The 27618-nt window shown below is 38.1% G+C and overlaps 3 protein-coding genes across 3 annotated transcripts in view; 2 read left to right on the top strand and 1 right to left on the bottom strand.

The window, feature by feature from the left end:
- Positions 1-27618, bottom strand: part of LOC306965531 (uncharacterized protein) — a gene marked incomplete at both ends in the record, with an annotated part of 279183 nt that overhangs the window by 174225 nt on the left and 77340 nt on the right. The window lies entirely within an intron of this gene.
- LOC306965976 (uncharacterized protein) lies at positions 3158-11676 on the top strand. Its single transcript, XM_079560600.1, has 9 exons — positions 3158-3430; positions 3994-4284; positions 4399-4701; positions 4784-4900; positions 8131-8232; positions 9368-9405; positions 9478-9532; positions 9620-9657; positions 11536-11676. Exons 1-9 carry the CDS (start codon positions 3310-3312, stop codon positions 11605-11607), a joined length of 1137 nt encoding a protein of 378 aa, XP_079416726.1. The 5' UTR covers positions 3158-3309; the 3' UTR covers positions 11608-11676.
- On the top strand, positions 12632-26098 carry LOC306965971 (uncharacterized protein). The gene is made up of 9 exons (XM_079560594.1): positions 12632-12762; positions 13193-13219; positions 20896-21168; positions 21274-21564; positions 22919-23209; positions 23485-23601; positions 23669-23686; positions 24208-24309; positions 25803-26098. Exons 1-9 carry the CDS (start codon positions 12729-12731, stop codon positions 25907-25909), a joined length of 1260 nt encoding a protein of 419 aa, XP_079416720.1. The 5' UTR covers positions 12632-12728; the 3' UTR covers positions 25910-26098.

Consider the following 27618-nt stretch of genomic DNA (forward strand, 5'->3'; position numbering starts at 1 on the left):
TGTGTGTGAGCACTTTTTTGGGTTTGCATGTTTGTTTGTTTTTAAGTTGATTTGCGGCTTGACGGTTGAAAAGAAATGCTATTGATGCTGTTGCCTTTAGGGCGGCTCAATATTTATGATTTTCCAGTTGTTCACTGCAAAAAGTAATTAACTAGATCGGTATAGACATCTCAATTTGAGCACAATAATCCAAATTTTAGTTGTTTTGACTAGTTAAGAAGTTCTTGGGTGTTTGTCCGAGATTATTTCACTTGTTCTGAGATGTTTCTGACTCGTTTCGATACATTTCGTCTTTATTTCAGGTCATTTTCTTTTCCAATGGAGTAAGAAAATTGGTCTTATCTCATTGGCGATTTTACTTTATTATTTCAAGCGAGATTTACATTAGAACTGGTCTGAAATGTCCTCAAACAAGCAAAGTAAACTAGGTCCGATCAGGAAAAGTGTCTAAATGAGTGAAAACCGACAAAAACAGGATACATTTAAGCCAATGCTTGATATTTATTTTCAGCTTTTTGATTCTCTTTTTTCTTTCTGCTTCCAAGTTAATTTGTTTTGACACTATTGCAAATGTGACATTGTGATAAAGACATGTAACTATTATTATTATTTCCAAATACATGCAAAACGCACCACTTAATAATAACGTTGGCTCCTCAGTTATCAATTTCCATAAAGCTACATAATAAGTAAATACAAAAGTGAAGAACACAGACAGTATAAGTGAAAGTGCTGTAGATGACTGTGTTGAGTCTAAATATAACTTACACCTGAAATGTCTCAACACTCCCCCCGTGTCATGATGTCGTCTCTCACATCCTCTTCTGTTAGTCCTTGTTGGCATTAGTCTGGACCCCCCTGTGCACCATGGGAGGACGCCTCGTATCCATCATCTTCATGAGTGAGTTCAGTTTTTATATAATTCACTGACATAAAGGTCCCTTTTTTCCTTTTTTCACCTTATTCCCTGCATTCATTTGTCTATTTCTTTGTTTGTGTGTTTGTATTTTATTCATTGTTTTCTGTTTTTTTTATTTATTCTGTGATAGATTTTTTTACAAGGAGTCATTACTGTCTTTATTTTATTCCCCGAGCCTTCGCCTTTAAGGCTTACTTGTGTGTTATGTAAATAATGTAAATTGCTCACGTAAACTGAATGAAATATCTCCAACAGGTTTCTTTCTTCTGGGTAAAGGACAGGGTGAGTTCATCTTCATTTAAAGCTTTTAATCTAGTACTATGGTGGGGCATGGGAACTTCCTTTTTCTCAGACATGCAAACACATACACAGTGAAAAAGGTGACAGTTCACGGGGCCGCGGCAGAACACGCGGTTTGAGGGCATTTTTTAACAGCACACGTAGATTCTATGATTAATTAACTCAAACAATCCACTTTTTTGTAGTGCATATGATGGACAACTATATTGATTCAACACTAAACTTTCTTTTTGTTTTAGAACTGTAGTTCTAATGGCTTCAGTTTCACCACAGAGAGGACAGAGTAAAGGATTTGTACATAATGTGTAATTCCAAATCAGGGTCTGTACATCAGAAGATACTGTCTTTCTTAAATATATTAAAAAAAGATCAAATATTGTTACATTTTAGATTAAATAAAGATTTTAAACTTGTATTGACTATTTATAGAAATATAACTTACACTGCAGAATATGCCGCCCTATACCAGACAAACTAAAATGGTATCTGTTTTTTCTGGCTACAGTGGGCGACTAAAAGCTTACAAATGGTTTGGCATATTGAATAGTTGCAAGTCTCTTTGGACACGTTCAGTTTTAGTAAACTTGCCAACGTTCAAACATCTCTGATCAGCAGAAACCACGTCAGAACCACCCAATGACCACACCTGGAGAGGTCAGCCCTCTCCTCACTGACCACACCTGGAGAGGTCAGCCCTCTCCTCACTGACCACACGGTCCACCTGGAGAGGTCAGCCCTCTCCTCACTGACCACACGGTCCACCTGGAGAGGTCAGCCCTCTCCTCACTGACCACACGGTCCACCTGGTGAGGTCAGCCCTCTCCTCACTGACCACACAGTCCACCTGGAGAGGTCAGCCCTCTCCTCACTGACCACACGGTCCACCTGGAGAGGTCAGCCCTCTCCTCACTGACCACACGGTCCACCTGGTGAGGTCAGCCCTCTCCTCACTGACCACACGGTCCACCTGGAGAGGTCAGCCCTCTCCTCACTGACCACACCTGGAGAGGTCAGCCCTCTCCTCACTGACCACACAGTCCACCTGGAGAGGTCAGCTCTCTCCTCACTGACCGCAACCGTGCATCAAACGAGCGCAGAGCGCGCACAGAACCACGGGCACCTGCCCGGTCAATTTATCCATAGGATTTCGCCTCACAGTAAATGTAGCTATGCTAGCTTTATAGGTTAGCTTATAGATGCTCTCCTGTTTCACGCGACTATTGTCAATATGAAATCTACAGGCATCACAAAGCTTAGATTAGTTTTGTGCTCAGTCTCCTGCACAGTTGTGCGCTGTGTCAGCGTAACTTTGTTGTGCAGACGCATTAGCCGCTCCCGCTCACTACGAAATTAAAGCGGTAAAAGTTCACTTGTCGTAATATAAAGCGGTACAACTTTCACCTCAGCGTCAGCGCGATGTCTCGTGCGGTTCATCGCCCTCAGTGGTGCGTCTGTTGTAGCGGGGTTAGCGACTAGACGAGCCTACAAACAGCCGGCGGATGCACTGCCCAGGTGAAGTGAGCGAGCGAGAGGGCGAGCGCGGGGCAGCGGCTCACTCATTGAGGCTCCTATGGCTGAAGCCACGGGGAAATGGCATAATTGGTGGAACAGCACCAGTGAACATTTTACAAGCCTCAGCCAGTGCATAGTATATTATATATTTATTGCAGATCTACACGATTCACATAAATGGCATTTTCCGAGGTCAAAACGGCGAATTTCGCCGAAAGGCGACAGATTTGCATGTATGTTTTCTGAAATGGTGCAGTGGTGATGAGGAGGTTTATAGTGACATTTAAAAGATATTATTTTCAAAACTGTGTAAAATAAGAATACCAGATTTGATATGTGTACAGTTTTTCATTTAATCTTCAAAAAGAAAGTTCCCTCTCCCCACACTGTATGAATAACCCACAGCGTGTTTCCTCCTCTCTGCAGCTCCTCTGGCTCCTGAACTCACAATCCATCCACTGATCATCACTGAGGCCGACCTGGTTCATTTAAACTGTCAGACATCACCACGTCCTGAGTCCCAGTGCTTCTTTAGATTCGAAGGCAAACACTTTCATCAGTCGCCATGTGAGACCTCGATGAGGGGCCGCGAGCTGCTGAAAATAGTGAATCAGACGTCTCCTACCGACATCACGGTTACATGTTTGTACCGCACAACCGACTCTCTGCACAGTGACAAAACAACCATCTCTATTAGAGGTGAGGATCATACTCATGTGTAAACTGCATTGGTTTGTTTTAGCAGCAATGGTCACCGCATAGACCATAATCGTTTACTCTGTTTTAGTGCAGGAAACATGAAGATATTGTTATCCAAAACCTCACTGACTGCAAATCATTAGAGCCTTTCTGATGATTTGCAATCAATGAATCAATGAAGCACCATTTGTATATGAGAAAACTGTGTATCCTTGAACTTGGTTAGAATAGGAATCATTTCTGAAAGCACTTAGAGTCCATTGTTCAGGTCAGAACTTTTTGCCACTTAAAAACATTGCCATTTCAATAGTGTCTACACCAGACTTACAGAGACTAGTCCATATGTTTGACTCCAACTGTACCAGCCTCCTAAACAAGCTGTAAAGACAGATGCTGTTCATCCATCACGACCCCAGACATTGTGACAATAAACTACTACGTAGCCACTTCTGCCCAGAGGCTGAATAACAGAAACATGACACTACGGGACTGCACTGACCACCAGGTGGGTGAAGGGTCTTATTCATTACTGACTAAATTAGTTTCCATGTATGTCGTCCCAGACCTGGCTCCTCCCTCTCTGACGTTGGACCCTTCAGTGATCTTGGACACAGACACAGTCACTCTCCACTGTCGGCCTCCAGCCGTGGCCTTTGTGCCTCTCTGCGTTTTCTTTACCAAAAACGGAGGCCGCTGGGTCAGCTCTGACTGTGTCCAGGCTCTGAGAGGCTCCGAGCTGCTCTCACTGAACCACAGTCCTGCTCAGGTCCAGGTCCAGGTCCAGTGTTACTACAGAGACAACGAGACACAGAGAAACTCTCCCTACAGCCACAGACAAACTGTCAGCGTTCAGAGTGAGTGGGATACAAATGTAAAATCTGGGATGTCACTATTTTACTATTTGAAATTCACACATTATAAACATGCACTAACATTTAAGTTGACTGGTTTGATTCTTTGCATTATAGGTTCCAAACCAGAAGTGAGTGTTGGTGTTGACGTTAATGGTGACTCTGTTGGGATCGTCTGCTCGCTGCCTGGTTCTACAAACCTTAACTCAACATGTTACTTGTATTTGGGAGAATCAACTCGCCCATTTCTCACAACGTCTGCACTGGGGAAAATGAAAAATGAGCGTCCATTTTGTAGATTTTTCACCTCAATGGAGGATTTGCAGAGAAATCTCGATGCTGTCGAGGCAAAACTCATCAGCTGTGATTTCACGACAGAAAATGGACTCTCTCCTCGCAGTGAAGGATACGACATGAGCGGTGCGTCACAAGAGAAGTATTTAAAAAGTAGCGTTGTCTAAAATACTGCATAATTGAAATTGTTCTTTATGTGTCTTTGCAGTTTTTATTAAAGATGTACCAATGACGCTGCACCATGTGACCACTGGGGCATCAGAGCCTGAGAAGACGACTACCCCTAGTCTGGTGACAGGAAGGGGAACTGCAGGCTCGAGTACAGGTAAAGTGAAAGAAGACGGATTAAAACCAATCTGCAATATCAGAGCACACAGAAGTACAAAATGGTTACTGTACGGTTCGGGACTATAAGTCGCTCTGGAGTATAAGTCGCACCAGCCGGGGCAACTACTTGGGCGTGGAGGAGTAACTAGTACAAGCAGTACGAGTAACCTCCACTTTTCACCAGTATATTAGAATGCAGCCTATTATCACTAAACCCATTTTATTTAGTATTTATATTGAATATTTAGTTATGATCTAGTTTTATTCCATCTATAATCAAAATGAATACATATTGTCTTTTGAATAGAACAGAAAGATTGACTGTTCCACTACACAAGCTAATGTTAGCTTGACTTATTTCACATGGTAAAACCATGGATCTATTATAAACTGGATAAGGCATGCTGTCCCAGCTCCTATCTCTTTACATAGGGGTGCTGAGTGGCGCATGAAACCAGTTTCGTCCGCCATTGCGGCCCAAAGTACCCGTATGACGCGTCATCTGTATCTATGCTCCCTACGGCCCAAGTGGGTGAAAGCAGCGTGAGCGCGCACGGCGGCCGGCGAAGCTTCAGAGCGGAGCGGACGCCATTACGCAAAAAGTCAAATCTCTTAATATCATCGTTCTTTAAACACAAAATGTTTTTTTAAGGCCATTTCAGGCGAATAAGCTACCATGCTACGATGACTTTGGGGGTTAGTTTGTCAGTGCGGGGCTTAAAAAGCTAGTTTAGCCGCTCTTTGAACAACCGGGCGCTTAGCGGCCCTTCGGACGTACGTAGCCGCGCACATGAACTTCCGCTCGGTCACTTTTCTGGGAAGTTTCGTAAGTGCTGGAAGTCTTGATATTGTGATAGAATTGATAAAAATCGAGTTGTTGCTTCACTGTATTTGCTAGTATAACATCACAACTAGAATTGTTTGGCTGAAATACAAAGAATGAGCACTGCAAAAGTGTTTTATATTACATTTTCATTGGTAAAATGTGAAAAATAAATTGTTTTTTACATAGCATTTATCTGTACTGTACTGTACTGTAGAATGCAGAAATCATGCATTTTTTTGTGTTTCATTCTACTTACACAAATAATGGTGTAAGTACATAAGTACATTAAATGCTGCTAGTATTTTTTTAATTAATAAAACAGTTACAGGTTATTAGTGCCATTATTTAATTTTCAGAAATGAGTTTAATAACATGTAGACTAGTTGTTTCTTATTAACCATAATCCAATGCTATAAACACATGCTATATTCATCATACATTTCGTATTTAGTTTTTGGCTAAACTTACTTGAGATGTTCGTTATTTCGCGTTTATCCTTGTTTTTAGTCCAGTCCGTTCATTTGTTTTGCTCAGACTTCAGCCGCTAAATCACACGAGGGAGAATCTGCTCGTTCATGAGTCGTCACGCACACGCTCGCGCACACGCTCGCGCACGTCTGCGGCCCTGGTGACGTCACGTCATTAGAACACTTTTAAAAATGTATTTTTGATGCTTTACAATTTTTTTACGAAGAAAAAAAGTCCATGTCCTAAAAATTGTAATTTTAAAGAAATATATTTGCCTCAGTCTGAAACTCCAGATTCCCTGTGGACCATTTTACAGGCTGCTCCTTTTACATGAGTGTCTATGACAAAAAGGGCTTTTTGGGCTGCTGGCTGCAATATCACGGCCTGCCACTAGCACGTACTCATTTCAGAGTGAAGGGGGCGGACCCCCCCACTGGCGTTCTTAAGCTCGCAGGTGATTGGCTGAATTCTGAACCCATCAAAAAAACAAAAAACAATTCTCTCTTTGTAGCAATGTTTGTTAGATTTTTGATAAAGAGTCTTAACCTCTTAACTCCCACCTGAACCGAGAGGATCTTTTTCCTCACGTCATCAGATTTTTTTTTAACTAATTTTTGTGTTGGGTATTCAACTCACTTTTGTAAATTTTTTGTCATTTTACTGTCATTTTTTATCACATTTTTTTGTCACATTTTTGTCAATTTTTTGTCATATTTTGGTCAATCTTTTGTATTTTTTTTGTCATTTTCGGGTCAATTTTTTGTCTTTTTTTGTCAAATTTTTATCACATTTTTGTAATTTTTTTGTAATTTTTTGGTCAAATTTTTTATCACATTTTTGTCATTTTTTGTCACATTTTTATCATTTTTTTGGACACATTTTTTTTCACATTTTTGACATTTTTTTTGTCATTTTTGAGTCATTTTTTAGTCATTTTTTAGTCATTTTTTGTCACATTTTTGTCATTTTTTGTCACATGTTTATCATGTTTTTGTCACAGTTTTGTCATGTTTTGGTCATTTTTTGGTCATTTTTTGGTCAAATTTTTGTCATTTTTTGGTAAATTTTTTAGAACATTTTTAGAACATTTTTTGTCATTTTTTTTAAATTTTAGTGTTAATTTTTTGTCATTTTTTCATCAATTTTTGTCATTTTCTTGTGATATTTTTGTGACATTTTTGCCACTTTTTCATCAATTTTTCGTCACTTTTTTGTCAAAGTTTTCTCACTTTTTTGTCACATTTCCATCATTGTTTTCGTCTCAGTTCTGTCGCTATTCTCACAGCTTTTTTCCAGAAGCTTTTGGACTGGGGTAAAGCCAAACTGGAGATATAGAGCCAAGTACACGAGAAACAGAAACTCATCATTCTAAACGTTCTACTGTTACATTGTGTGGGGGGAAGTAGGGCCATCAACAGGGGACTGGGGCATACACACTTGCTGCATGGGCCTGGGTGGAAGCTATGAAATGTCTTTGAAAGTAAGCAAATCTTGTTTTCTTCCATTCATATCCAGAAAAGCCAGTCACCAGCGCCAGCACCTTCATGACAGAAACACAGACTTTGACATCATCAGGTAACAACAATATATTCCCAATTTTCACACAGTGATTCCACACCATTCATTGAAACGCTCATGGGTTTTATAGTGAAATCATACCACGGCTCCACTCTGAATCTCAATGTTCTGACGGAGACGCAGCCCAAATCAGGTGAATAATGCACAAATATGCATTTTCTGTAGCAATTTCACAACTGATGTGTATATTTTTTCTTTTGTAGGAAAGACATCTCCTTTCAGTAAGTCACATTGGCTCTTTGAGACCCTTTGAGACCCTTTCATGGCCCTCTAACTAAATGCATTTTGACCAAAGATGAGTCATGTGGAGACAGACTTACTCTCTGCTGAAGTGATACCGTTGTTGTGTCAAACAGAAAGTCTGATTTGGAAGTGGGTGATTGCGTTGACGGCCGGTGGAGTGACCGTGGGGAGTGTCCTGTTTGCTCTCGCTTCTCTCTGCACCAAAGGAACAAAAGGTGAGAAATGCCAGGGCTGTTTAGAGCTTCATCGTGGCCTTGGGATCTTGCTATTTGGGGGCCCCTACGCCACCAAACTATAACTATGTAGAGATTCATATCGTGCCAGATAATAATCCACAAGCAATTTTATTAGGGATCTCGGAAAAAATAAGTACTTTTAACCCCTTAACTCCCACCTGAACCGAGCACATTTTCTCCAGTTTGGCTTTACCCCAATCCAAAAGCTTCTGGGGAAAAAGGTGTCAAAATAGCAACAAAACTGAGACGAAAACAATGATAAAATGTCACAAAAATGTCACAAGAAATTGACAAAAATGTGACAAAAAAATGACAAAAATGTGAAAGAAAAGACAAAAATGTGATAAAAATGTGATAAAAAATTGACGAAAAAAAAGACTAAAATTGTGACAAAAAATGTCAAAAAAAATGACATGTGATAAAAATTTGACAAGAAAATTACAAAAAATGTGACAAAAAAAATGTGACAAAAAATTACAAAAATGTGACAAAATTGAAAAAAAAAAGACAAAAATTTGATAAAAATTTGACAAAAAAATTACAAATATTTGACAAAAAATGACAAAAAATTGACGAAAAAAAAGACAAAAATATGACAAAATGTAATAAAAAATTTACAAGAAAATTACAAAAATTTGACAAAATGTGAAAAAAAAGACAAAAATGTGGTAAAAAATGAGTTGAATACCCAACAAAAAAATGATGGGAAAAAAAATCTGATACCGTGAGGAAAAAGATCTCTCGGTTCAGGCGGGAGTTAAGAGGTTAATCAGGTATAGAGACAAGAACGTCAAACGGTGTGGTCTTACTCCTAAATTTTTGATATATTTTATAATTACTAAAAAACATAAAGATCTACTGAATTCATTCTTATGTTGAAGACCCGACTGTCTTAATCTTCAGACTAAGTCTTGTTGGTTTGTGGACAGCGAGTGTCTGAAACCTCACGCAGTATTGTTTTCTATCTCAGCAGATAATTCAGAAGACACTTGTTAAATTTAGATATTTGCTACATGTATGTTTTCAGCTACGGTTAACATTGTTAAAAGTAAAAACACTGTGCACGATATGTGTCCGGAAGTGTGCGCAGAAATTGACTTTTGTCTATTATTAGATACGATTAGTTCACAGGATCCTGACAAGAACGACAAGGTAAGAGCTGGATTCAAACCAAATAATATCTTACTTCAGCTCCAGGTAATTTAACCAGTAATTATTGTGTAGGCAAGTGGAGCCTACAGCTTGGCCACATTTCCAACAACAGGCGAGGGTTCAGATGGTGAGCATACATTTAATAAATACTATAAATATATTTATATTATACATTATTGTCTTAAATCATTTTAATGAATATGTTCCTGTGAAGGGACCAGGGCACAGCCTCAGAGTGATCCCCTTTACGAGGTATGAAATCCTACTTTTTTAAAGGATCTGTATCATGCTATTTTAGCCATTCCAAAGTTAAGTATAGGCATTTATATGATATATTGTACCTCTACCGCTATGGAGCACTCATTTCTGTGATGAATATAAGTGTTTTCTGGAGGTATTTTTCAAACCCGGAAGACACAACGCTTCGATTCAGTTAACTCCGCCCCCTCTCTCCGTACATACTTTACCGTAATATAAATAAACAGCAATAAGTGAAGTCACTTCACGATGCAGTTATACGGAGTTGACATCTGCAATACAGCTTCATAAATGGCTAACACACACAAGCTAATATGCTAACACGCAAGCTAATATGCTAACACACAAGCTAATATGCTAACACACAAGCTAACCCGCGTTTGGACTGACTCACCGCTCTGGTCCATCGCTGTTTACATTATGGGACTTGCGTTGGTTATAAAAGTTAATCCACTTTGGTTCTGGTGAAGGTTCCCCAAACATCCATCAGAGACAGTCACAGAAAAACAATATTTTGGTGAAAGTCGCTGAATCCCGGAGAAAAGAACAACTTCTGACGGGAGTGGCCTCTTCTTTAGGAAGGTTGAATCATAGACTGTATATATAGTCCTGTCCTCGTAGCCAAACGCGCTTCTTTTTCTCCGTGACATTATCGTTAGTTAAGAATGAAGAACAGGTGTGTCCAGTTATAACGAGCTCCATCTTCACAGCTGCAGCGCAAACATGACGTCTGTTAAGACGTTCAGGGGATGTGTTTGTTTTGGCCTCAGCTGACCTGGAAGCACCTCGGGCACATCCTTTTTTTTTTCTTTTTTTTTTCCTTTTCCTTTATTTATTTATTTCTTACAACAGAAATAATGAAAAGGGTGTTTTACAAATTAAAATCCGTCCGTAAGCATAGAATTAAGACATTACATTACAGACGTCGAGCACTTCCGTTCCGTTGTTACGACACAACTGAACACTCAGTCGTTCACCAGGAGAGGGCGGAGCCTCAGAGAGCAGGATTCAGGAGGATTACTGAGAGCTGCGTGAATGAAGCCACAAACCACTCTGGGGGTGTTTTTGATAAGGAAATAGCAGAACAACATGGCTAAAAGCTCTAAAAAGTCGATTTTGCATGATATAGGACCTGTAAAAGACCAAAATGCTAAGTCATCATTTTGTTTAATTATCCGCAGTATTATAGATATAGACAGCACTGTGTCAAACTAAAAGGGTGTGACAGGGAAATACGTTATTCAAAGCATATTTAACACACCCAAATAATTATATGTTTCAATCTGGTCTACAGGAATGTTTTGCCATGTTCTTGCTTTTCGAAAAAAAATGTCCAGTAGAAGTGGAAAAATCTGCACTGAATGGTAGCGGTTAGCTTGTAGCATGAAGCTACTTTGAACCACTTTACTCCACTCTGTGTCAATAGTAATAAGTGAAAGTAGTTTTCTTTCCAAATACTCACAATACAATACAAGGAGGAGTTTAGAAAGAGTTTGTTTGAAGAAGTGGTAAAAGGTAGACAGCTCCCTGGCAGATCAATATATATTTATCTTTCTGCTAAAACATCATCAGTTACTAACAAAGCTCCTCCAGGTGAACGACAAAAACTTCCTTAGCATTTAGCACCCAGTACAGGTGACCAATTAAAATGTTTTCTTCTGTATCACTGAGAATCTACAGAAACCTGAATGCACATCTGGGTATATTTACTTTCCCATTGAGGGGCATGCATAAGCAAAATATAGTTTTTTCTTTTTTGCTTACACTTTTGGATATAACTCACATGTATTGATTGATTTTGCAGTGTAGTACTAAAATACAAAAAAAAAAAAAAGTTAAGCTGTGTAAAAGAATGATTTATTTCTTTTTTAGGGCACATATCATCTCTATGACACGATCTCGGATGAGCCACCAGCAGGAGCCATTGACTACAGCTATGTTTAGATTTAAATTGCTTTTGAAATGCATTTTTGTTGATTATTGGACTTACATCTTCTAAGGACTTGGTATGGAACAAACGTGACTGTACAAACATTGATTATGTTTCATTTGTGAGGTTCCTTAACCCCTTAACTCCCACCTGAACCGAGCACATTTTCTCCAGTCCAAAAGCTTCTGGAAAAAAGCTGTGAAAATAGCAACAAAACTGAGACGAAAACAATGATGGAAATGTGACAAAAAAGTGAGAAAACATTGACAAAAAAGTGACGAAAAATTGATGAAAAAGTGGCAAAAATGTAATAAGAAATTGACAAAAAATGACAAAATATTGACTAAATGTGACAAAAAATTGACGAAAAAAATGACAAAAATGTGACAAGAAAAATACAAAAATGTCATAAAATTTGACTAAATCAATACAAAAATGTGACAAAAAAATGACCAAAATTGGATAAAAAATTGACAAAAAAATGACAAAAATGTGATAAAAATTTGACATTAAAAAGAAAAAAAGTGACAAAAAATGACAAAAATGTGACAAAAAATGACAAAAAAGTGACAAAAAATTGACAATAAAAAAAATAAAAAGTCACAAAAAAATGACAAAAATGTGACAAAAAATGACAAAAAATGACAAAAAAATGACAAAAAATGGATAAAAAATGGAAGAAAAAATGACAAAAATTTGATAAAAAATTGACGAAGAAATTACAAAAATTTGATAAAAATTTGACAATTTTTTAAAACAAAATTACAAAAAAAATGACAAAAATGAGTTGAATAACCAACAAAAAAATGATGGAAAAAAAATCTGACGTGAGGAAAAAGATCCTCTCGGTTGAGGCGGGAGTTAAGAGGTTAACTAAGACCAGACTGTATAAAGTATTCTTCTTTGTAATGTGTAAGGATTGTTTTTCCAGCCACTGGTCATTAAGCCGTACTTAATAAACGTATCTGGTTTAACTGTGCAACACATTTCTTGTGACTTTCCTGTATTTAAACTTTGACATGAGAAGAAACTCTCTACGTTGAAGAGCACAGTTTCGCTACCTCATTAAAGTGGTTTTCCTGTGGGTTATGAGCTGCACATCGAACACTCTGCAGTTCACAGACAGAAGTTAATCATGGCTGGATATCTTGTATTTGTCGTCTTTATGAGTGAGTATTTTGATTTATATTCATTTATTTTTTTCGTCGATGGTTTGGAGTCTATGAATGACCTACACATTTAGTTGTGCTTCAATAAATGATTCAATAAATGTAATTAAAGTGTTTTTTCTTAGTAAGTAGGAAGTAATATTGGCAATGTGGAAAGTGTTATGATATTTTAAGACCTCGAGCACAATTTCCTTATTAACCTTTAAATGCAGCAGAGTTTAGAGAAGTAGAATCAAACAAACTTTTAAATTTTGGCTAATACGTGATTGGGGTGATTATGATAGGAGACTGACAACATCTTACTAGCCATATGATAGTATTATAATTGTTATAAGTTTACAAATGTAGATGCTTTTTAAAAGATATAAGAAATGTACAGTAGTGACATGCACAAAATGTTGAATCTAATATTGAGACTTTTATTCAACAGCGGTGTTGTCAAAGGCCAGAGGGGAAGGTAACGAGACACATTAAAAATATTTATTTTGAGGTTTAAATAATATAATGTATCTTTATCAAAATCATTGAATTTGTTTTCTTTTTTTTCTGATTGGTCACTTGGATGAGGATGCAGACGCTAATGGACATTCAATAATTATTATATATGAAATAAACACACATGCAAGAGCTCTTCCTATGAATTTCATTTTATTTTATTTTTTTCTCCAATATTTTCTTCATTTTAGTTTCCGTATATAGTACTTTTTTTTTTTTTTGTATTATAAGCCTAATCATCAACTTCATGTAAATGTAATTGACTAAATTTAATTGACTCCATAAAAATAATAATAATAATTGTCATCTATGCTTTCATATACTTTTATCCAAACATATTTAATGGGCTTTCATAGAGTTACTCCCACTTGTACAAAGGACCAAACATGTTCATTGAGCATCAGGCCGGTAAGTCCATGGTAATTACAGTGGTAATTACTAGTAATGACAGTGGTACTTATGGTGGCACTAAAAGTGGTAATTACTAGTAGTTGGGGTTAGGGTTAGGGAGTCACATAGTTACCCCTGTATCTCTCATTACTAAGAGATACAGGGGTAACTCTTAGTAATGAAGGTTGTACTAAGGATACTACAGTAGCAATTCATAGGTAGTAAATGAGGTACTTCTACAAACAGAAGTAATTTCTAGGATTTTGTGACTATAAAACAACATAAATCAGCATGAGGGAAAACAAGAAGTACAACCTACATTACTAAGAGTTACCACTGTTTCTAGAAGTACATACCTTGTAATTCTCACTATAGTATCCTTTAAGTAGGACTTGAAACAGTCAGGTGACCTTTCTGTTTGACACACTTCATCAAAATTCAAAACTTACATTCAGCAACTTACCTCAAACATCACACTTTTATTACAAAACACAGGAGAACCAGACAAGGGTGCCCACTTTCTCCACATTTATTTGATCAGATTTTTCATTGGAACTTAAGAGTCAGTACGTATTGTAGATCACAAGGCTCATGAAGATATTTGTGTAGGCTCTCAGTTGTCCATTGAGTTCACCACTGTGCAAACATTTGCAAAGATGTCAACTGGACTGGGTTCTTCACTGTGAGTTGAACAACTGAATTCCAGTCCATGTTTTACATGTATCTGTAGAAGCTTCTTGTAATGTCTGTCTTATCCTCTTCTACATATATTTTACATCTTATGAATGAGACAGTCATGACCGGTTATATGACTTGTTTGCTTGTGTTTTTTCATAGTTTTGGCTCCTCCAACGTTGACTTTGGAGCCTTCAGTGATCACAGAGATGGACAGAGTTATCCTCCACTGTCGGCCTCCATCTTACGTTTCAGCTTCTTTGTGTAATTTCTACACCGTGAGTGCTTCAGGTGGAAAACCTCTGGAGGCCACTGGCTGTGTCCAAAACATCACAGGCTCTGATCTGTTCTTGGGGAACGAGAGTCCTCCCATTGAAGTTGAGATCCAGTGTTATTACATTGCAAATCAGCAAATATCTCCTCACAGTGATAAGAGAACTATTATGGTTACAGGTGAGTATTGGCAGATATAATATTAAAGTGTTATACACCCATGTGGAAAAAAAACAAAAACGACAAGTGTGCCCACTTTCTCCACATTTATTTGATTCAAATGTTTCATTAGAACTTAAGAGTCAGTACATATTGTATATAGATCACAAGGCTCATGAAGCTCTCAGTTGTTCATTGAGTTCACCATTGTGGAAATGTTTCCAAAGATGTCAACTGGACTGAGTTGTTCACTGTGAGTTGAACAACTGAATTCCAGTCCATGTTTTACATGTATCTGTAGAAGCTTCTTGTAATGTCTGTCTTATCCTCTTCTATATATATTGTACATCTTATGAATAAGACAGTCATGACCTGTTATATGACTTGCTTGCTTGTGTTTTTTCATAGTTTTGGCCCCTCCAACGTTGACTTTGGAGCCTTCAGTGATCACAGAGATGGACAGAGTTATCCTCCACTGTCAGCCTCCATCTTACGTTTCAGCTTCTTTGTGTAATTTCTACACCGTGAGTGCTTCAGGTGGAAAACCTCTGGAGGCCACTGGCTGTGTCCAAAACCTCACGGGCTCTGATCTGTTCTTGGGGAACGAGAGTCCTCCCATTGAAGTTGAGATCCAGTGTTATTACATCGTAAATCAGAAAACATCTCCTCGCAGTGATAAGAGAACTATAATGGTTACAGGTGAGTTTTTGTTTTGTTTTGTTTGTTTGTTTGTATACTTTATTGTATAAATAAAGTGGGGAAATTTGTCCTCTGCATTTAACCCATCCTTCGATGCCGCTGGGGCAACCCGTAAGGAGCAGTGGTCGACGGCAGTGCCGCGCCCGGGGACCCGTCTCCATGATGTGGAGCCAGGTTGATGGTCAGAATCACCTGGCTGGAGGATTCACCTATTGCACTTGCCGTTTTTACATACTGAGATATGTTCTTACTTTAGCTTTGACGAGTTCTTTAGGACCTGTCTGATCTTCACCCGTGCCTTCAGTCACGTAAACACAGCGCAGACGCGTTAGCATTTAGCCTCTCCCTCTCTCCACTATAGCTCCAAAACAGGTCAAGATAGAAGCTACCAAGCTCTTCCACGTTTTCCCTATTTAAATATGGTTACGTGAAGTGTTCCACTACAAAGTATAATTACACACAATTAAACAATGTGGATTTTCTAAGCGGATAAAAGGGGGAACTATATTGTAAGGCGTAATAATACCAGGAGTAGTTTGGCATCCGCACAGTAAAGTGAAGATTACTGCGCGGATTTCAAACTACTCCTGGTATTATTACGTAAGTGAGTAAGTGTCTCGCTACTGAAAACACCAAAATATTACCTGAATCAAGACTCTCTTCCAGAGTTTCTGATATTTACCTTTTTTAAATTTATTTATCCATCAGCTTCATTTGATCCAGTACAAACCACGACCAGACCAAACCATGTGACAGGAAGTGACTCTGAACCTGCCAGTTCAGGTAAAATTAGACAAATCCGTTGTTACATTCGTACTTGTTTGGAGTGCCTGGGTTATAACAAACCCATTTTATTTAGTGTTCATATTGAATATTTTGCCTTTCACTTAGATATTTTATTTTGAATTTCTGCATGATCCTGTTGCCAGACAGATTGGCTGTTCCACTAAATAAGCTAATATTTGTTTGACTTATGTCACAAAGTAAAACGTTCCTATCCTCAAAAGTGATTGGCTGAACCCATCCAAAACCTAACATCTGCAGACTTGCTGGGGCCCAGGGCAGGCTCCTCCTGCACGGGCCTCCATTTTTCCCCTTGTTGGAAGCAATAAAATGTCCTTTAGCCTTTGAATCTTGTTTTCTTATATTTTGAAGAAACAGTCACCAGCGCCTTAATGATAAAAACAATCAAATTTCAGGGTTGTTCAAGCTTTTTTTCTTGAGGGCCACATATTGAAGTGAAATTAATATTATCAAATGTGTATTGTTATTACTGAATAGTTGATGCTATCATTTGACAGGAAGTGACTCTGAACCTGCCACTTAGATACATCAATTTCACAGTTACAACTTATTAGGTAGCTTATGGTAAATATATATTTTACACAGGAAATGACGTCACCTCCACTTATTTCCCCCGCAACATGTATTTCAATGACTCTCAATAAGTCGCCTATAGTAAACTTAGGGCTGGGCAATTCATCGAATTTTAATCTAATCATGATTTTAATAAAGGTCGATCACGATAATCGCGCGGTGCGTTTTAATCGAGGCCTGGCGGTACATGGATGAATATGTTTCTCTATAAAGTTTCACTGACTTCTACGTTATTATGCACTGAATCCTCTTTCCTGCCAGACTATCTACACTCTGAACATGTATGTGCACATTTGGTTATTTAGATTTGGACATGGTAGTAGTTCCCACAATAATGTTTGAGCCCGAGATACAATCAACACCAGGTAAGAACAGAAAGAAAAATGATAGTATGATGTGTTTTTTTATGCTGACTGTTAATCATTATGTTTTTATTTTTGAAGCTCCGTTTCCATCTAGAAATCTGCCGTTTCATTTGCTGATGTTGTTCGTGCGTACTGTCATAGCCGTGACCATCCTGTTATCGACGTCCCTCTGTTTCCTGAGGATCATTAGTAAGAAATACTATGTTGTTACATTATATTCATATTGCCTCTCATTCGAACTTAGCTGAAGGATTGCTCTCTTTCCAGGAAAACATGGTGGCAAATGGTAAGACTTGTAGAAGCTGTTTTTAATTGTTACTCCTGCCTTTCTTTAACCTCTTGTTACCTGTAAATTGATCACAATGCATTTTCTTTGCCTCACACCCAATAAAACCAAAGCGATGCTCTTGCTTTGCTCTGTCATTTAGTCTGATCAGCCACAATCACCCTCTCCATCTCCTTCTTCTTGCTCCAAGACCAGATATTTATGTTTCTCTCTAGAAGGCATCGACTTCATTGATGATGTATCTCCTTTTGGAATGTTTTATATAATAAACCAAACAAGCCTGTGTTCACGAATGACTTAAAGAGAGGCAAAAAAGTCATAATGAAAAGTCCAGGAGCCGGAACCTCCTGTTTCTTTGAGATTTCAGGAAGAAGAAAGTCACAACTCGTCCATTCTTAATTTACAGTCTATGGTTTGACTTTGTTGATTCTGCCCATTTCATTGTGTTTTGTTTTTCTCCCACAGCTGTCCAGGAAAGAACTCTGGTAATTCACAAAGTTCACTTTCACTGTATTGAACGAGATGTACAGAGAGTGATTGTATTGTCTTTTCCAGACGACTCCTACGCCAACAGTCCAAACAGCGACGCTCTGGTAAAAAGGAAAAACAGAATCAGTCCATTGGTTTATTTGTGTGAGATTTGATTGACAGTTGTGTTTTATGTATTTGTTTTCCTTGTTTTTTCTCAGCCTCTGTCTGAGAGAGTCGTCAGTTCGATCTCAGCCACTTCTACTGTCCACTGTTCACCTGGTACGAGTAGAAAATCCTACAGAATAAATATTTCACAATGAATCACTCACAGACAATATTATATCTCCAGCAGGTTCCCCAAGTGAGAACGAAGAGGAGCTTCACACTGAGCATGAATATGAGGCGAGGCATTTTACTCACACTGACCACATATTGTGTTAAATATGCTGCTTGCTAATGCTAATGCTAATCTTGTTTTTGTAGAACACAGTTTAGAGCCAGATCTTCTTCCCTGTGGGACTATTTCTTCAGGACGACCTGGTTCCAGCAACAATGGACAGTTTACGGCAATAAGTGATGCAACATATTTTGAGCTGAATAATCTTAATCTTCTAAACCTTCCAAGGACTTGATATGGAACAAACGTGACTAAACGCATTGATTATTTTTCAGTTTTGAGGTCTCTTGAGGAAGGACAGACTGTGTGTATATAGTAGAATTCGTCTTGTAATGTGTGACTTTTTTTTCCACCCATTGGTCATTTAGCCAAAGTGAAAAACTGTGCAACACATTTCTCACGGTTTCCTATATTTAAACCTTGACATATGAAGAAGAGAACTGTTTCGTTACCTGATTAAAGTGTCTTTCCTGTGGGTCATGAGCTGCACATTGAACACAGTTCAGAGACAGAAGTGAATCATGGCTGGATATCTTGTGTTTGTCGTCTTTATGAGTGAGTATTTGTTTTATATTCATTTATTTGTCACTGGTTTGGAGTCTGTGAGTGAACGACAAATTAAATCATGTTTCAATAAATGCTTCAACAAATACAATGGAGGATTTTTTATTAGCAAGTATAATACATGCACTGCAAAAAGTATTGAACTAGATCAGTATAAACATCTCAATTTGAGCATAATAATCCAAATTTTAGTTGTTTTGACTGGTTTAGAAGTTCTTGGGCGTTTGTAGATTATTTCACTTGTTCTGAGATGTTTCTGACTCGTTTCGATACATTTCGTCCTTATTTCAGGTCATTTTCTTTGCCAATGGGGTAAGAAAATTGGTCTTATCTCATTGGCAATATTACTTTCTTATTTCAAGCGAGATTTACCCTAGAACTGGTGTGAAATGTCCTCAAACAAGCAAAGTAAACTTGGTCCGATCAGGAAAAGTGTCTAAATGAGTGAAAACCGCTTATAACAAGATACATTTCCTCAATTCAAGTCATTTAAGCCAATGCTTGATATTTACTTTTTGCAGTGTGACTGTGGTGATTATGATAGAAGACTGACAATAAAGAAGCACTTTGAATTGCCTTGTGTATGAATTGTGCTCTACGAATAAACTTGCCTTGCCTCATAAGTTTACAAATGTAGACACATTTTAAGAGATACAGGACCAATAAAAAATGTAAGAGCACTTGAAAAATGTCAAGAATTCCTTTTTTGCATGGTTGAATTTTAAAGTTCCAACTAGAACTTCAAAATGCAGCAAGTGAGTAGAGTTTTTGTGTAAACTGAAAATGTCTGTTTTGCAGCTGATCAAATCTGTGCAAAATGTGGATTCAGAGCCATTTTCTGTCAGGTTTTCACACTGTCATGACGTGCTTTTTGCCTTTGGTTGTTGAGCTGCATAAGCAGAGCCTCTCGCAGGGCGCCACGTCTGCTGAGGTGGGAAGCAGTAACACGGTCATTTTGAATTCCCTAAAAGATAAAGCCATAGTGACCTGGGTGCTTTTTCCTTGGAACAAAGGTTCAGGTGGTGCAGGGAGGTCAAGCAGCCGCTGGCTTTGTGCACAAGTTCCAGAGAGCATCTGTCATGACTGAGGGACCTCATCTGTGGAAACCACTGGTCATTGGTCGTTCACTTCACTTTTTTGTTCCATAATCCTCAGGATCTTTTAGGAAATTCCTAATGACTGTTTTAGTGGTCACATTTATATAGCGCCTTTCTCCCTGCTTTAGGCACTCAAAGCACTTTACATTTTCAGTCAATTCACTCTCTCATTCATACACCAGTGCACACAGACACTGGAGGCGTGGGGTGAAGTGTCTTGCTCATGGACACAACAGTGTGCACCTGCAGGATTTGAACCATAGACCCTCCAGTCACAAGACGACCCGCTCTACTGTCTGCTCCACTGCAGCCTCAGCAGCGATGGCCACTGTGAGAGGCTCTGCTCATGCAGCTCAACGACCCGACCACGTTTGCATCAGGACGTCATGACAGTGAGAAAACCTGACAGAAAATGGCTCTGAATCCACATTTTCACAGATTTGGCCTTTTAAAGACATGTGGTCTGAAACTTTTGATCAGCTGCAAAAACAGCCTATTTTAATCCATATGTTGTTTTAAATAGAAAGTTGACTTTTTCTTGTCTCACTCCCATTTCTGCTTGTTCCATATTGAAGTTCATGCACCCATCCATGTAAAATGTGCAAAAAAAAACATTTTTAAAAATGCATGTCTAATCTAATATTGAAACTTGTTTTCAACAGCTGTGTTGTCAAAGGCCAGAGGGGAAGGTAACGAGACAAATTAAATATAAAATATTTATTTTGAGCAAATATATTTTGAGTGTATCTTTATCAAAAACATTTACACACACACACGCACACACACGCACACAAACTCCAAATGATTTTGATAAAGAAACAACACTGTTTTATGACTTGGAATAATGAAGACAATGTAATTGTTTATCCCGCTGATCATTCACAGATCTGGCCGCTCCAACACTGAGTGTGAAACCAGAGATCATCACCGAATCAGGATCAGTAACTTTACATTGTCAGACTCCTGTTCCTGTGAGTCGTTGCCTCTACAGTTTTAAAAAAGCTCCGTTCAAAACAATGCTGTGTCGTCAAACTATCAACGGGAGTGAACTTCTGTCGTTACTGAACATAAACATTCCTGCTGAAATAAACGTAGCATGTTCTTACCTCAACGCCACAGCCTCTCCCCTCAGTGAGAAGAAAGTCATCAGTGTACGAGGTAGGAGTCTAAAGTATATTACACATAAATTACTCTTTTCCACATTTTTATGCATAGTTTTACTTTAAAATGTATATAAATATAAATACAAAGTTCCGTTTTCAGATCCTGGCCCCCCCACTGTGTCCGTCCATCCCTCTGTGATCCCAGAGTTCAGCAGTGTAACTCTGTATTGCCAGCCGCCCCTGTATGTATCTGTGTCCAGCTGTTCTTTCTACACTCTGAGTGGACTGGAGTGGGCGAGGTCGTCATGTACGCGGACTCTGAGAGGTTCTGATCTGCTGAAGAACGACCAGTCTGCTCCGGCTGAGGTTCAGGTCAAATGTTACTACACGGAACAAAATGAGGAAATGAGTCCATCCTCCCACAGCGACAAAGCAATTGTGGCTGTAAAAGGTGACGTTTAAAAGTGATATCGAATCCACTGTGTGAAAGTTTTGAAAGTACAAGTGCCCTGTAACAATCTAAACAGTATGGATTTATAAAATGAACATTAAGCAAATACATTAATCAACAATAGACTGGAATAGATAAAAAAACAAAAAAAACAATTGCAACTATAATTTACTCAGATTAAATTTTATACTTGCAGTACTATTAATAATATAATTTGGTGAAAACACTTGAATCAGTCAGGTGACCTTTCTATTTGACACACTGCATCAAAATTCAAAGCTTACATTTAGCAACTTACCTCAAACATCACACTTTTTTTTTTTCAAAACACAGGAGAACCAGACAAGGGTGCCCACTTTCTCCACATTTATTTGATCAGATTTTTCATTGGAACTTAATATTCAGTACGTTTTGTAGATCACAAGGCTCATGAAGATATTTGTGTAGGCTCTCAATTGTCCATTGAGTTCACCATTGTGGAAATGTTTCCAAAGATGTCAACTGGACTGGGTTGTTCACTGTGAGTTGAACAACTTAATTCCAGTCCATGTTTTACTGAAGCTTCTTCTCACTCTTGTAATGCCTGTTTTATCCCCTTCTACATATATTGTACATCTTATGAATGAGACAGTTATGACCTGTTACATGACTTTCTTTTTTGTGTTTTTTCATAGTTTTGTCCCCTCCAACGTTGACTTTGGAGCCTTCAGTGATCACAGAGATGGACAGAGTTATCCTCCACTGTCAGCCTCCATCTTACGTTTCAGCTTCTTTGTGTAATTTCTACACCGTGAGTGCTTTAGGTGGAAAACCTCTGGAGGCCACTGGCTGTGTCCAAAACCTCACAGGCTCTGATCTGTTCTTGGGGAACGAGAGTCCTCCCATTGAAGTTGAGATCCACTGTTATTACATTGTAAATCAGCAAATATCTCCTCACAGTGATAAGAGAACTATAATGGTTACAGGTGAGTATTGGCAGATATGATAACAAAGTGTTTCGCACCCATGTAAAAAAAAAAAAAAAAACGACAAGGGTGCCCACTTTCTCCACATTTATTTGAGTCAAATGTTTCATTAGAACTTAAGAGTCAGTGCGTATTGTATATAGATCACAAGGCTCATGAAGCTCTCAGTTGTTCATTGAGTTCACCATTGTGGAAACGTTTCCAAAGATGTCAACTGGACTGGGTTGTTCACTGAGTTGAACAACTGAATTCCAGTCCATGTTTTACATGTATCTGTAGAAGCTTCTTGTAATGTCTGTCGTATCCTCTTCTACATATATTTTACATCTTATGAATGAGACAGTTATGACCTGTTTTATCACTTGCTTGTTTGTGGGGTTTTTTTATAGTTTTGGCCCCTCCAACGCTGACTTTGGATCTTTCAGTGATCACAGAGATGGAAAGAGTTATCCTCCACTGTCGGCCTCCATCTTACGTTTCAGCATCTTTGTGTAATTTCTACACCGTGAGTGCTTCAGATGAAAAACATCTGGAGGCCACTGGCTGTGTCCAAAACCTCACAGGCTCTGATCTGTTCTTGGGGAACGAGAGTCCTCCCATTGAAGTTCAGATCCAGTGTCTCTACACTGTAAATCAGAAAACATCTCCTCACAGTGATAAGAGAACTATTATGGTTACAGGTGAGTATTGGCAGATATAATAACAAAGTGTTTTGCACCCATGTGAAAAAAAAAAAAACAACTGCTGTAGATATGTAAGTCTCTGATCATTTGTGCTGCCCCATGTGAAGTGTCAGCCTCTGACTATGTGTGCAGCCCCATGTGAAAAGAATATATGGCAACATGTACAGATGTGAACTTGGTCCTAGGTCCAGCTGTTATCTCAGTGAGCTAAAGTGCTCTGGTGAAGACACTAATATCATATCTACATTTAATTGAAATTGCATCTTTTACAGCAACTAAAATAACTTCCACAACAAGCCCACCATCGACTTCAACTTTGTTCTACCCAGAGACAAACACTGGGACACAGGCCCATGTGACAGGAAGTGAGACTGCGGCCCACGATTCGGGTAATAACTTGACTGACACATGAGTGAAAGATCAATAATCTTATTATTAATGTTTTATTTGTTGCAGACAATTTAACAGCTACAAGTAAGTTGCTTATTTCCCTTTATGTTTTTACCCATATTGTACTTTAACTGCAGATGTACCACAGTTTCTTAACCCCTTAACTCCCACCTGAACCGAGCACATTTTCTCCAGTTTGGCTTTACCCCAATCCAAAAGCTTCTGGAAAAAAGCTGTGGAAATAGCAACAAAACTGAGACGAAAAAAATGACAAAAATGTGACAAAAAAGTGAAAAAAACATTGACAAAAAAGTGACGAAAAAGTGGCAAAAATGTCACAAAAATGTCACAAGAAAATTGACAAAAAATTTACAAAAAAATTACAAAAATGTGACAAAAAAATGAAAAAAAATTGATAAAAAAAATTACGAAAAAAATGACAAATGTGACAAAAAATGACAAAAAAATGACGAAAAAGTTACAAAAATGAGTTGAATACCCAACAAAAAAATTATGGAAAAAAAATGTGATGACGTGAGGAAAAAGATCCTCTCGGTTCAGGCGGGAGTTAATAGGTTAAAGTGAAATGTATCTTTTCTCATTAGACAGTCTCATAAAGACGTTGGTGATACTGTTGCCAGCCGGTGGGGTGGCCGTGGGCTGTGTCCTGCTGGTTGTGACTTTTTTCTGCACAAAACAAAGGAATGGTAAGAAATGCTCCATTTGAGTGTCCCTTAGCCTGATCGACCATATAAAAAAATGTGTTGATAGCCCTTTCCCCATAAAATAAATAAATAGATGAATAAATCTGTAAGCAGTTTCTAAGAGGCCGGGTCTCTGACAGGGGCCGGGTCTCTGACAGGGGCCGGGTCTCTGACAGGGGCCGGGTCTCTGACAGAGGCCGGGTTCGCGGCTGGCGGAGGCAAATTAAAGCCGGTCTCTAAAACAGGCCGGGGCTTTTATTAGAAACTATAGCGGTAGAAATATTCCCCAGGAATTTGTCTCATACTGGTGTAAATGAAAACTCACGTGCAGGAAGTAAACAATCATGAACCCGGGCCGATGGGGACGCTGCGGAGGAGCTGATCCGAGCGTAACTTTGACACAGATTTAGCCACTTTTCAAACCTCCTGTGACGATATTTAGAAACAGGGAAAGCAACAAATGTTGTGTGACCCTCCAGGGTTTTAATAAAGTCTCCATCGCGTCTTCTAAGCACGTCCAGCTGCTCCGTGTGCAGGTCAGTCCCACGCCTCAAAATAACTCCTCCCATCAGCGCGAGCGTCTCGTCTTCTCTCGGGTCAGTCTCATGATCGATCACAAACACAAACGCTCCGTCTAAACTCGCCTTTTACACAAGAAAACAACAAATAATCCGGTCCGCGGTAAAAACGAAACAGAAACCTGCAGTGACACTGATGTCAAAGCTCCGCTAACAGCAACGAAACACTTCCTGTTGTCCCGACAAAATAAAAGGCGTCAATGTTCCAGCCGCTGGGAGAGGGTTTGAAATGTTCATTAATAAATGAACCTAATATTTTAGGTGCAAATGGACACAAATCTAATTTTTCTTCATTTTCCTGGTCGTCCGTTTTGCTCAAATAGAAATAAAGGCCTGTCTCTAATTGTGGCCTGGTTCCAATAAAGGCCTGGTCCTAGATGCCCTTGAGTAAATAAAGGCCCCGGCCTATATTAGAGCATTTACGGTATAAATGTATGGTCCTGTACCCAACTTATTTCTTTAAATATCCTTGAGCTCGTCCCAAACTATTTTATTTTACCACAAATTGCTGCATTTACAGAATACTCAAGGGGCAAACAAGGAATTCACTACAAGGAAAAGAGTTAAATACAGGAATTTAGTCGACGTGCCAAAACATACTATGTCTAAAAGTCAAACCTGGCTCCTTAACTTTTTTTTCAATCTTTTTTTTTGTCATATTTTTACAATAAAGTGAAAACCCAGGCTCCTAACAGCAGTGGACAGGTGAATAACACACTAATATTATTCTTGTATGATAATGTGACATATATAATTGCGTATGTTTGTTGTTCAACAGCCTGTCGCTGGTGAATATAGTTTGTGTAGACCTGAACCTGCCACAGACTCGCAAGGTAACCTGCTCTTTTTTGTTTTGTTTTGTCAAAATATTTAGTGGGATTTATTTTCATTTTAACCTCCTTTTATTTATATATTTAGCCATTTTTTCAGTCGCTGAGATCCAACCTGATGTCCAGCAGGAGGAGAAACTCACAGAGGCAAGAAGCTGTCACTTTGCTGATAACATTTTTAAACAACGCTGTTGAATTGATAACTTTTCCTGACTTTTAGACGAACCTGTATCACGAGTACGACTCCATCCCCAACAAGCCCTACTCGGTCTCAGTGAAGAAAGTCATGTACAGCTCTCTGGAGATGACCGAGCAATAACTCATATATTATCACAAATTAACAGGCATTTGATGTCCGCAGCATGACCTTAATGAAGTGGTTCCTCTTGCTGCATTATATCTTTTATGTCTAATGTCTGGCCCTTTTTCTTTTTAAATATTCTCTTTAGATTGTTTCTGTTTTTGTTTGTTGTCCCATAATGATTAACTGTTAAACCGTGTAAGTCACTGACACCTTCAAAGTTAAAATGTGAAATTCCACTTGATTAAAATGTGCGTAATAATATGAAACATAATAAAGTACTGTATAATTATCAACATGCATTATCCGTTCAATCAATCAATCAATCAATGGTTTTGTGTAGCCTCACATTAAGGCATTAAAAACAGAGCAATAAATACAAAAATATAAAGATATATTAACAATTTCTATGAATAAAATGCACTTTCAGGATTAGGGTCACAAGTCCCTGGTTTGGGATTAAACTTTGTCTGAAGAAACGTCACTACTGGTGAGCATTAAAAAAGCTTGTGAGGATCTTTCATTTCTTTATCATTCCTTTTTTTGATCCTGACACTGACTCCGACCAGTGCGTGTTTTTACCCACGAACTGGGGATTAACCTGCTCCACGTTTGTTTCATGTGGTAAACTGCACTTGGATAAACCCAGGGAAAACTTAGACCTTCACCTAGACCAGGATTGAACTGACAACTTCTCGTGCTGTGAATAGAGATTGCCTTCTTAGCTTTAAAGGTCCGTTATCATGTAAAATCCACTTTTTCCATCTTTTAGCCAGGTAGTGTCCTTTATCTTTTAGGGTGGTGTTTTGTTTGATCTGTTTCTGTAAACCTGCATACAGTCACACAGAATAATCAATAAAGCTTCACTCTTTTAATGTTGAGACAACTTCACTTCAACCTCTTAACTCCCGCCTGAACCGAGAGGATCTTTTTCTTCACATCATCAGATTTTTTTTTTCCATCATTTTTTTTGTTGGGTATTCAACTCATTTTTGTAACTTTTTTGGCATTTTTTTTAAAATTTTTTGTCACATTTTTGTCATTTTTTTTTTAAATCATTTTTTTTGTCAAATTTTTGTCTTTTTTTTTGTCATTTTCTGTCACATTTCTGTTACTTTTTCGTCTTTTTTTTGGTCACATTTTGGTCATTTTTTTTAATCATTTTTTTGGTCAAATTCTTGTAATGTTTTTGTCATTTTCTGTCACATTTCTGTTGTCAATGTTTTATCAAATTTTTGTCCTTTTTTGGTCAAATATTTATCACATTTTTGTCAAATTTTTTTGTCAAATTTTTTTGTCAAATTTTTTTCAAATTTTTATCAAATTTTTGTCAATTTTTTGTCATTTTTTGTTACATTTCTGTCATTTTTTGGTCAATTTTTATCACATTTTTGTCACATTTTTTCGTCAATTTTCTATCACATTTTTGTTATTTTTTTGTCACATTTTGTCACATTTTTGGCATTTTTTGGCATTTTTTTGGTCAAATTTTTGGCATTTTTTCGACCATTTTTTGTCAATTTCTTGTGACATTTTTGCCACTTTTTCATCAATTTTTTTCCACTTTTTTCTCATATTTCCATCATTGTTTTCGTCTCAGTTT

The sequence above is a fragment of the Gobius niger genome (genome assembly GCF_951799975.1).
Source record: "Gobius niger genome assembly, chromosome: 7".
Lineage (NCBI taxonomy): Eukaryota > Metazoa > Chordata > Actinopteri > Gobiiformes > Gobiidae > Gobius > Gobius niger.